The sequence below is a fragment of the Chelonia mydas genome, chromosome 11 (assembly GCF_015237465.2).
Source record: "Chelonia mydas isolate rCheMyd1 chromosome 11, rCheMyd1.pri.v2, whole genome shotgun sequence".
NCBI lineage: Eukaryota > Metazoa > Chordata > Testudines > Cheloniidae > Chelonia > Chelonia mydas.
The window spans coordinates 39,742,517-39,755,202 of NC_051251.2; the positions used below are offsets into that span (position 1 = coordinate 39,742,517).

Sequence of the window (12,686 nt, forward strand, 5' to 3'; positions counted from 1 at the left end):
TCCTGGCAATTATTTCATCCGAATATGCTAAAACTAAACCCTGGACTTATTTTACTTGCTATTCAGATATGTACATTTACAGGATAAATTTATTCAGAGTGCTCATAATAAAATCCACTTATAACTGGTAAATACAATCTCACTACATTTAAACATGATATGCTGGAATTCAGAATTAGCAAAACGTTACTAGTCAACATTACCATGAGTTTCTGGGTAATTCCTACAGTTTCCAAGCACTCCTCCCCACATACACACCCACAGTTCCTGTGCCGTAACTTCCTATCAGCATTGCATGTTTATGCTTTTGCCTTTATTAACTAATACCTTGATTTATTCTCTAAGACAAGTCATGCTACACTATAATGGGACCTTTCTGGCCTTAAAAATCTATGACTAACTACACCAAATATCTGATGGTTTATTTTTATATATTACACAAATATAAGAAAATGAAATGACTTTAAATATATTTTATTGTTACATGATTCTTAATAAAAACACCTTCAAAACATTCTGTACATTTCAAACTGCTTAGAACTGCATACCCATTATATAAATGTAATCGTGTATGGATGCCATGATGTCTCTGTACAAAGATGTACAATATGTACAGTAACATTAAGTGCAAGCTGTGCAAAGCCAAGTAAAGGTTACTGATTCATGCCACTGGTTGGGGGGAAAAAAAAAATCTATGCAGAACTAAAGCTTCAATCCGTTTCCTGTGTGCAAATGATTAATTTATAAACAAATAAATGCATACTGTATATCATTTAGAAAGGAGTGATTTGACTTAAATTCTCAGTTCAGCAAGAGCGACATGCAGCTGCCTGGATAGATATAGTGCTGTTCTCTTGAATTTTTTTTTCATTGCGTCGTTATACTAGGCTGAAAGGTCATCTCAGGATTCAGCTGCTACTTTTGGTAGAACTGAAGCAACATCAGGAGATCGAAATTTTGGAAGATAAAGCCCAAACTTGTTTTCTATGCCAGCAAATGTAGCTGTAGCAAGTCTGTATCCACCTATGTGGTCAGGATTAACAGGAGGCAGGTCTGAGATTCGAGATTTGGGGGTTGGTTCTGATCCAGAGGGTTTGCTGTTTGAGGAGAAAAAAAGAAAAGATTATTTATTTAAAATGTTTCTCCTGCATCAGAATAACAGAGCAGAATCTATAGTAAGCCAATACTAAAAATGATCATCTGTCTACAACATATAAATCAACATAGTTAGAAGTTAATTATTCTGATTAGTTTTTAAAATAAAGGAAGCTTGCTTTAAAAGCCACTATCAAGTAGTTCAGGCTAAAATTTAGTTTCTGGATATTTTAAAATAGAAATATTTTCATGAAAAAAATATTTTAAATGATTTTAATTAAAACAGTTTGAGGGGGATTTAATTATCATCTTGCAGTGTAGGAAACCCAAATACAGAAGTTTTGTGCAGTGTATTAAGAAAAGTGAAACTGACAAACTTCCTGTTGCTTAGACAGTGAAATAGTATACAAATCAAGGCAATTTGATTTGTTTAAGCTCTTTCAGTTTTAATACCCAAAGATGTTAATAGTAATATCAGTGTTTGGGGGGTTTTTTGTGCAGGGCACACTTAAAACAAAATTCTGGCACTTTGATTTACAGCTAATCAATATCATTAAGTTTAACTACATCTGTTTCAACATATTCTTTCCATTTAGTTCTCTGAAGGCTCTGTATGAATTCAAACTTAGCAGACCCGGTTTGCATGTTAGTTAGCAAATGTTTGCACTTACATTCCTCCAAAATCAACATAGAACCATCGCTGCAGAAGTTCATAGGTCACTAACGTAACACCAAACTGAGGTGAAGATCTGAACACTCGAGCTGTTGAATATTACAAATAATACTGTAATACAGCAACGTTAGATCAAGAAAGATGGTCTGAGAATTTCAAATGAACCTGTGAACTACAATACTAGGGCCCAATCCTGCAAACTTTACTGCTGGGAGCAATCCTGAGTAAAATAACACAGAAAAAATTTGCAGGATTGTGGTCTGACTTAAAATATAAAGAAAATTCCCTACCCATAGCTCCCTTCCAAAAAGCCGAAGGGCCTTCTTCTCTAAGTATCTTTCTAAAACAGTCAATAACTCCACTGTATGTTGTCTGACCAGCGCGAGCTGCCACTTGCAGTCTTGTCTTGATGACATCAGCAGGGGTTACCAAGGAAGCAGCAGGCACACCTTTTAGAAGAAAACAGCATTTAATTTACACAAATCTCAGAAGTTTCTGCAGTTTCCACAGTATGCATCCGATGAAGTGAGCTGTAGCTCACGAAAGCTTATGCTCAAATAAATTGGTTAGTCTCTAAGGTGCCACAAGTACTCCTTTTCAATTTACACAAAGTATCTTGTAAAAGATAGAAATATGTCTAATGTCAAAGAAAATACCTGCAAATGTCAATATTTTCATAAAATCAAAGCTTATTAAAAATGTAAACCCACACACCCTGGTACTAACGTAAAGTATTCAAAATTGACTTTTACTGCAGCTAGCATAGCGCAATCCTTCTAAATGTCTCTTCAAAATCACGAAGTTAATTTTAATACAGATGCTAAAGAAAAATACTATGAAAATACAGCCAAGAGAACTGCAAAAATTATGCAACGATATTAACAGAACAATTCTCTCAAGAGCTCCCCTTTGAGTTCTATTATCAGTCAATTCAAATATCTTTTATTTTACCTTGTTTAAAGAGAGACGCAAATATTTCCAAGTATAAATAGTTAAAACTCACTCTCTCTCTTTTTCAATATAAGGGATTAAATATTCCTGACACAAATTAGTGGTGCTCTCAGCTGATTCTAGGAGCTCTGTCAGCATTACTGTGCTTTGTGAATATTAATAGTTCTACTCACCTATTGTATGCACCAAGTACTTTGTAACAGTATAGCTGATTAACTGCTCTGCAAAAACCTCTCAAGTACTAACATTCCAATGCTTCACAGATCCATTTGTTTAAAGGTGTAAATACGCAAAGAGATCATTTAGAGGCCTTCTATTCTACAGTGCGAGATTTCTGTGGTGCTCTTTGGCCAGTTCATTAGCAGAACACAAGAACACAAGTCTACTTAAAAAGTAAACTATAAAGAAAGGTTGACAATAAAGGCATTTTGGGCACAGACACTATGGTAACAGCCATCAATGATGGTACAGTAACAGTACCTCACCCCAAGCACCACATTTGGTTTCTTATTCAAATGAAAGGGGAACTGTGCAGGTAAAGTACTATGCTGTTAGAATATTTATAAAATTTAGATGTAAAAATCCAACTCTCATTTTTAGTATAATGAATACTGACTCATTTCAATCACTTAACCAAAACCAAGAATTCCCTTCCAACTTGGAACTTGAATGTTCACTTTCAGTCTTGGTTGAATTGTTACTGTCGATTTCAATACAATTAAAAAAACAGCCTAACAGTTGTCTACATAGCACTTAAGGGAGATTTATAAAGTTGACAGGTCAGAAATTTAACGAAGTTACAGTAAACCTTCCAAGATAAAACCTCCTGAATTGATCAGCAGGATGTTTTGGGAACAGGAGCAGCAAAGCCAGTCTATTTGCTAAAGCTAACTATGCACTATTACAACCCTACAAACTTTTTTTGAAGCCACATGTGTACACACAATGTTCTCAGTTATGCTTATCTGATTCACTCCCATTAAACAGTAACATGAATTTGCAGCTCAGAAAGAAGGATTCTTGTAGGCTAAATTTTATATCTCAAACAAGATTTATAGCCATTTCTACTGAGTGCATTGCATCAATATCCAAGTGTCTGATAAACATTAATGAATTAAGCTGTGGTTAAAAAACACAAATGGCAAGTCTTATTATAGGATACTAGCCCCCACAGTGTATTTTTCAGTAGTTCTATGAATAAAATGGAACAGATTTTCTTCCCATTTCTGGGCCCTTTGTGCCATTCAAGAGCAAAAGGGCCCAGAAAACTGTCACATCTCCCCAGCCATGGGGGCATACCCAATTGGGAAAGAGCGGGCATAACCACGTCCTACGCCAACTCCAGTTTAGGTGGCAGGCTGGAGCACAAAGAGCTCTAGTGATCCCTGGATAGCTCTAAGGATGGTCTAATAAACTACACATAGGCCAGCACCAAATGGGCCCAGGATCAAGGAACTGCAAACACCTCCTCTGCATTCCACCCCACTTGTGTTACACCCAGCAGATACTGGGTGCAAAAGAGAATTTGTCCACCAGGATGTCCACCATTAATTTGTCTAGCAGTGCATTTTTAGCTTATTCACCATCATCACATCTGGGCCTAATTTTATTAGCCTACGGACTGAGATAAGAGGCCATTATTACCAACAAATCAGTTATACATTCTGTTCATACCAAGTGCAGCCAATGATTTTAGTTTATTGTTTATTCATTGGGTAATGTTATGATTTACTAACATGTTATTTTACATATAATCATCGTATTCGAAATAGAGTTAAATTGTAGGATTATAGAAATATAAGATTGATCAGTAGTTAGAAGGGGTAATTATGTATTAGATATCTAAGTAAGTAGGATTGTAAGACAAGGCTTACAGGCTGAGGCCTGTAAGATTTTAGCTTAGCCATTCTAGGCCATAGGCTTAAGAAAAGCTTGACAAAAGTAAGCGACCAAAGAATGACCCTATGCCACAAGATTACCAGAAAAGATGTACCAATGGGTGATATTGCAAAAAAAATTAACAGTAAGAGTCATTTTTTGCTTACAAGATGCTCAGTAGTCACATTTTTCTAACACATGCCCTCACTGCAGGGTGCACTATATGCATAAATACTAATGAGGTATAGTCAGAATCACATTATAAAGAGAGGGTGCCCAGATTAGGAAAATTGAGCTCCCTATGGGAAACTCCAGCAGGAACCATTCCTTTACTTATTATCAATCCATGAGAGACCCACCAGACCCTAACACTATCTAGGAGGATGTGAGTATAACTATATAAGTAACGTGTGCATAGGTCTGTATAGAATTTCTATATGCTTAGGTAATCATAACTTTGATTGTAACTTTAGTAAAACTTGTCAAACAGCCTAGACATTATACTTATAAATGTATGTGTGGTTTCTACCCTAGGCCTTTGTGTGTTCCTAGAGACTCTAAATCTGAAGCAAGTAGCAGAGGTGACTTTCACTCCATTAAGCCTGAAACTGTAGCCACCAGAGCCGAACCCAGGGTGGTGTAATACCACATTACAAAATTCACTTTAAATAAAATAAAAGCCTACAGAAGTCATTTCTAAACACTAACTTCATGTAAGTGGGGTGAGTTTGTCCCACTATCATTAGAAGGGAAATCTTGCTTAGAAATTCTTTAAAAAAACATGAAGAGTATGTTATTTCCACTCCTGTCCTGCTATTGAACAGTAAAGGCACCTTCAAATCCTTGTTTTGGCATTTACCTTTGAACTGAAAGTTTCTTCCCCAGTTGTTTAGGAGCCCTAAGCTAGAGGAATCATTTTCTTTCTAATTCTTCTCAGTATATGTTCATCAAAGATTCAAATTAGCCTTCAAGTCAGAGAGCCTGGTAACAACTAAAACCCCATTGAGACAGACAGATCAAATTTGGCTACAAGTTGCTGAGCTGCATTAAGCTGTTTATCCACATTATGCAAATGTAATTAGCTCTCATCAAAATTACACTACCTCCCACCAAGGATAAAAGTGATCAAATTTAGATTAAATCAGATACAATGGCATACTACCTTTCATTTATATGGGACTGATGAACGAATATTAAATATTATCTATTAAGGGGGAAAAGGTTATTTCTAGAAAACATATTGAGAAGTTACCTGCAATGGCACCAGCTGTAAGGAGATTAAGCCCTCCCACATGGCCATTTTCATCAGCAAGCATCAGTTTACCGTGAGCATAAACAGGAAAATAGATTGCAGAAAAGGGAATGTCTCGGAGGAAACACGCTTTGGCACCCTGTCACACAAAAAGGAAACATAATATACACACGTTATATAAATAGGATTAGACTTAAAGGCTGGCAAGAAGCCCCAGGCCACCGGGTATAGACTGAGCCAAGGCTCTTGAGGGGATCTACCAGGTAACCAGTAAATGTAATATGTCTTAGGGAATGTAGTATGGAGATTTGAACATCAAAAGAAGCACAGTTAGTCATTCGATGGTCAGCTCTCAGCTTCAGCGATGGTTTCTAACTTTAGCAAAAGAGTGACACTTGACAATTAAGGGCCTGCCATCAAACCTTAGATAGATCGTTTTTCGTACAGAAATGTACATGACAATTTAACCTGCAAAAAACCTTCTCTTAGCTGATCCTGCTGGCCTGGTGACAGGGAATGTACTGCCACACAAGAGAGTCGACTGGGGCCCTTGCTTGCCACTTGCTCCACAGGAAGCTGAGAGCATCTCCACTGACCCTCTCTGGCTGCCAGAAAAAACTGCACTGCAGGGCTAGCACAGTTTGCTCTCTTTCCCTATGGGAAAGTTGCCACAACATGGAAACACTAAAGCATGGGAAAGTAAATACAGAGACAAAGGATGGGGAACTTGAATGACTCCCTTGCTGGGAAAAAAAAGTAATTCTTGGTTAAAACAAAAGCAGACTGTGAAGAACTTCAAAAAGATCTCACAAAACTAAGTGATTGGGCAAAAAAAATGGCAAATTAAATTTAATGTGGATAAATGTAAAGTAATGCACATTGAAAAAAATAACCCCAACTATACATACAATATGATGGGGGCTAATTTAGCTATAACTAATCAGGAGAAAGATCTTGGCGTCATCGTGGATTGTTCTCTGAAGACTACCACGCAGTGTGCAGCAGCAGTCAAAAAAGCAAACTGGATGTTAGGAATCATTAAAAAAGGGACAGAGAATAAGACGGAGAATATCTTATTGCCCTTATAGAAATCCATGGTACGCCCACATCTTGAATACTGCGTACAGATGTGGTCCCCTCATCTTAAAAAAAGAAACGTGGGCATTAGAAAAGGTTCAGAAAAGGGCAACTAAAATGATTAGGGGTTTAGAACGAGTCCCATATGAGGAGAGATTAAAGAGGCTAGGACTTTTCAGCTTGGAAAAGAGGAGACTAAGGGGGAATATGATAGAGGTTTATAAAATCATGAGTGGTGTGGAGAAAGTGAATAAGGAAAAGATATTTACTTGTTCCCATAATATAAGAACTAGGGGCCACCAAATGAAATTATTGGGTAGCAGGTTTAAAACAAATAAAAGGAAGTTCTTCTTCACTCAGCGCACAGTCAACCTGTGGAACTCCTTGCCTGAGGAGGTTGTGAAGGCTAGGACTATAACAGGGTTTAAAAGAGAACTGGATAAATTCCTGGAGGTTAAGTCCGTTAATGGCTATTAGCCAGGATGGGTAAGGAATGGTGTCCCTAGCCTCTGTTTGTCAGAGGGTGGAGATGGATGGCAGGAGAGAGATCACTTGATCATTACGTGTTAGGTTCACTCCCTCTGGGGCACCTGGCATTGGCCACTGTCGGTAGACAGGATACTGGGCTGGATGGACCTTTGGTCTGACCCAGTAAGGCCATTCTTATGTTCTTATGAACTTGGCATACCAGGCCTAAAAGCAAACTAAAGAGAGTCCCTCTAGATCTTGACACATGCTACAATATCTGTGGAGGGGCTGTTAAAATATGCTATGTCAAGAATCCTGATTAAAATAACTCCCCAATTATTCATCTGATATTGGATGAATTACTTCCTGCTGCAAAGAGCTCATCCTGAGGGTGAGCCATGGAGGCTTCAAAACTATCTCCTCCACCCACCACTTTCAGTCCACTCTGTGCCAGAACAGTGGCCATTGACTCTCTGGGTTCCCTACATAAGAGGCTCTGGGCCATGGGCCACATAAGAGTGATGCCAGGGCCTTAGGAGGTCACACATTTCTAAAAGTTCCCCTCCACGCTAACCTATTTGGAGCAGACAGAGTGCTCTCCGCAGGGGATCTGTGGGGCTTAAGTGGTATGGATGGTCTTGTGGAGACACACTCTATGCTTGGATGAATTTCACTCACCGTTATTACATGTTTTAAAAACAGTCCCCTTTTGGTATTTACTCCACTGAGCTTTGTATTCTTTTTTTCTTTAACTTAATTATCCTAAACCTCCTTGAGATGACTGTTCAATTTTAAAGAAAGATAAAATTTGTAATAAAACCATCTTTCTAGTCATCAGACACAAAAATGATTACTGCACTAAAATTTTGCCCTAGGTACCAAAACATCGATGCTATTTAGGGAAACATTATAGCTGTGTGAATCTAACCTAGTGAATTCAGAATAAAAGCTGCAGCTATGGACGTAAATTTACACATTTTTACAGTGCTACATAGCTCCATAAATAAATCAGCTAAACCAATATTATGGAAGTGCACAGCTGCCTATAGCTGTTGAATTTACGTATTACTCCTTGCACTGGCACAGGATACAGGAAGAAATACTCTTCCTTGTTTAAGAAAACTAATCGCTTCTGCACCATTACATCTGATCTGTAATGATGGTAGTAAGTATACCTGCAGGGAAGGAATCTGTTGACTGGCATTCTGGTAAAGTACAGTACAGTACAGGCTTTTTTTTTTTTTTTTAAATGGAATTCATTATTGACAAATCCCACCACTTAACTTCTTAAAAATCTGAATCCTACTAAATTCTACTACTGTTTCACTGCTGCCAAATTATTAAGACAAAAAGAAGATGCTGCTGTGAGGATAACAATAGAGATAACTGAGATTCAAAATAAATGTAAGACAATTTAGGCTCCTAAACAAACACAAAAGAAAAGCTAAAGAAACTTTTCACAAAAGCCTCCAGATGAAATGATCCATGCCAGAAGCCAGCAGGTTTGCAGTACAGGACTCCCTGCAACCTGATATAAAAGGCCAAAGGATAGAACAGGAGAGTATTTTTATGTTTCCCTCTTCCACTAATATGAGTATAAGGGAAAATCTACACTACAAAATTAAAAAGAAAAGGAGGACTTGTGGCACCTTAGAGACTAACAAATTTATTTGAGCATTAGCTTTTGTGAGCTACAGCTCACGAAAGCTTATGCTCAAATAAATTTGTTAGTCTCTAAGGTGCCACAAGTCCTCCTTTTCTTTTTGCGGATACAGACTAACATGGCTGCTACTCTGAACACTACAAAATTAAGTTGACCTAAGAGTATGGCTACACTGGAAACTTCAAAGCACTCCTGTGGCAGCGCTTTGAAGTGCAAGTGTGGTCGCGCGCGAGCGCTGGGAGAGAGGTCTCCCAGCGCTCCTGGTAATCCACCTCCACGAAGGGATTAGCTCCGAGCGCTCGGAGCCTGGCTCCCAGCGCTCGGAGCCTGGCTCCCAGCGCTCGGAGCCTGGCTCCCAGCGCTCGGAGCCTGGCTCCCAGCGCTCGGAGCCTGGCTCCCAGCGCTCGGAGCCTGTTTACACTAGCACTTTAAAGCACTCTGACTTCTACGCTCAGGGAGGTGATTTTTCACACCCCTGAGCCAACAAGTTAGAGCGCTATAAAATGTAAGTGTAGCCAAGCCCTAAGTTATGTTGACATACAGCCACTGCAGTAAATAAACTGCTTTTGCGTGTCAACCCTACAATCCTTGTGTTGGTAGTGCGCATCCTCACCAGGAGCGGTGGAACCAATTTAACTGTCAGGGTGGGGCACTGTGGGATGGCTCCTGAAAGGCAGCAACATTTAATGCAACAACACACTGCGTCGACCTAATTACATCGACTTAACTGCTACACCTCTCATGGAGGTAGAGTTATTAAGTTGGTGTAATGGGCAAGTTACATCAGTGGCAGCTGCATTTTACTGTAGACACTTACAGATTTAAGTCGATGTAAGCTGTCCTACATCGAACTAACTCTAATGTAGACCAGGGCTAAATGTGTTCCCCCCCCCGCCCAACTTTTCTACCATGTGACTGCCCTGCAGGAAGACATTATTTTTAAATTTGAAAAGATTTTTGTTTTTCAGCAATGTTTTTGTTTTAAAAGTTCTTTTAAATTTAGCATAAAATGGTTTAAAAGTGGTGTGCCAGGAATGCCCAAATACATACCTTATAAAGACCAAAAATTCCCAGTTCTTTTAGAACAGTAAGGGCACTGACTCTGGGTCCTGTAGCGATTTCTCCTGCTACCTGCAACCGAATCTTTACAATCTCTAGTGGATTAGTGAAGATGACCTGCGAACCTCCTGCCTGCAAGACCAGAGAAAATGAGTTACAGTGAATTCTATCATTATATCACACCAATAAGAGTCCACTCCTGCAAGGTACTGAGCACCTTTGGCTCCCACTGAAGGACAACAGAGCCCTATTACATTACGTATCTGCAATATGGAACACACTCAGTAAAATCCCTGTTCTGAAGTCTCCCGTTCTTCTGCATAAAAGCATGTGCTTTTTAAAGTAAATTGAAACAGAAAAAGGCAGACTGCCATAGTTCTGTATGTATTTGTGATTTCTATTACAGCAATTCATTCCATTTTTCTTCTCCCTCTGACATCCATATTTCTAAACAGCCACATTACTGCCTAGAAGTTTATCAACTTTCATCCATATTAGATATCAGGTTAAGTTAATCATAATGCTCTGCAGTCCAAGGCTCAGGAAAACCGGAACAAAAGAAAACTGCTCTCATTCACAGACTAAAGTAGAGTATATATCAAGTACAGTTTTGCCACAGAGATGAAGAATAAATATTAAAAAGGGAAATTTAATTGATCAATATTAGAGGAATATGTATGAAGTTTACAATATGCAGTGACAGCTCAGAAAAATGGATATTTTAGTTGCCATAACTCTACAAAACTGAAAGTTATGAAATTTTGTACAGTTGTATTTGATATGCAGTAGAATAGTTGGGTTCAATAAATGAAAACCAGCCAATGTGTTGAGGTGTTATTTGTAGTTAGTGCTGCTGCCTGCGGGAAGTAAGCTGACTGAAATTTATATTTGAGGTTGTAATTTTAAATAATCGGCAGAGTGGTCATATTTTTTGTGTGGAGCTTTTAATTGTTCTATCTGGAAAATTAAATAAATAAATGTAAACAATAGACATACCAACATTTCCAAATCTGTTACAAGGGAAAATAGATAGCTAGATACAGACTGGCATCCATTTCTCTGACCTGAGCATGACACAGATTTAATAGCTGGCAAATTGTTTTTACTTTATTAGCAAAGCAGAAGCACCATATCTTGCTCGTTTCTCCCATCTAATATTGCTGCATGAACTGTTCTACAGATTCTGCATTTTAGCCTAAGACTTTCACAGAGCTGCATCTCAAATTTTACAGAGAGATTCAACATGACAGTTTATTCAAGAAACATGTAAATGTACTTGCAAGTAGCATGTTTAGACTTCTCTTTGGTATGCTGTAGGTACCACCCTTCCCTTCTGGCAAAGTGCATGGTCCCTCACAAAACGGATAATTTGTCTTTACTGCCGACCCCAATGTTCCTTTCTCTCCTCTCCCCCTCTTTAATTTTTTAATTAAAACCATTTACAAATTCTATTTAAAATATGTGGCACTGAACATGCCCAGCCTTATATTAATTAGCATTTTCCTCTCATTTTAAAAACTCTGAATCCCTTCCTCATAGCCCTTTTACATTCACTCCAACCTGTCAAAAACATCACCTAAGGAAAGGGAGACTTCCCCAAACAGCTTTCTTTTTTATCATCCAGGAATTCAACTCCCCCTTTGTGAGCACAGTGGAAAAATGCAGGAACTTGCTTCTTCGGACAGCTATCCCATCTCCTACAAAGCACCCAAACCCAGGCTTTGAGTACCTACTAATGATTTAAAATTACTAAACTAAATATGCAGTTCAACCAACTCACCCCTCCTGCCAAGCAGTAGCTCATAACCAAATGTCGACATATCCAGAATTGAAATCTGTGTTGGGGTTTGCCAGGGCTCAGCCTCTTCTGTCATGTGTAGTCATGCTGGCAGGGATGGAGCAGCATACTCTACAAAATATCATCTTCTGTGCAACATGACCTCGCACGCACTGTGTGTGCAAGGTCAGGCCAGCCGAGGGGAGCAGCACGCAAAATGGCATCCTCTGTACAGCACCCTCTATTTGAGCCCCAGCATCATTTCTTTACAAATTAAGAACTTGACATATAGGCCAATATATGGGTGTGTCTATCTCCCTACCTCTCTTCAAAGGCAGATGCAATTAAAAGGCCATGCAACATGGAGTGAAAGTTGGCAAACTGGGCTACTTCAAATCAGGGGCAGGACAACACTGCAGAGCCCCAGTTTATCTCTCACCCCTTCTATTATTTAGAGAGGCAATCAAACATCAACTCTCCACTGATCACAACTGCAGACTGCACCGACTGTAAATTATTTTTCTACTGATCAAAGTTTGCAATAAAGGAGAATGACAACCCTGACAATTAAATGGTCATTATGCTTTGAGTCAAAACCCCTGAACCCAAATAAGGACAGTTCACATTTATCTTAATGGCATAGTTTCCCATTGGTCATCATCATACTGGTTTACCTCTGGATAACTTTTTGAAGGATCTCTCTCAAACAGAGGAGTTAGGTCTTCAATTTTTCTTTTTCTGGAACACTTGATGCAGCCATCAGGGAAAGTGCCAACTTGCTGAGCCCCTACAG

The 12,686-nt window shown here is 38.8% G+C and overlaps 1 protein-coding gene across 6 annotated transcripts in view; it reads right to left on the reverse strand.

Moving 5' to 3' along the window:
* Positions 1-458: 458 nt before the first annotated feature.
* Positions 459-12,686, reverse strand: part of SLC25A12 (solute carrier family 25 member 12) — a 65,403-nt gene continuing 53,175 nt past the window's right edge. For all 6 annotated transcript variants that reach the window (XM_037911922.2, XM_043525490.1, XM_037911918.2 and 3 more), the window contains 5 exons: positions 10,108-10,248; positions 5,850-5,988; positions 2,059-2,217; positions 1,767-1,857; positions 459-1,097 (listed from right to left, as the gene is read on the reverse strand). In XM_037911922.2, the coding sequence (XP_037767850.1) occupies positions 902-1,097; positions 1,767-1,857; positions 2,059-2,217; positions 5,850-5,988; positions 10,108-10,248 (726 nt within the window). In that variant the 3' untranslated portion in view covers positions 459-901. The remainder of the gene's footprint in view (positions 1,098-1,766; positions 1,858-2,058; positions 2,218-5,849; positions 5,989-10,107; positions 10,249-12,686) is intronic.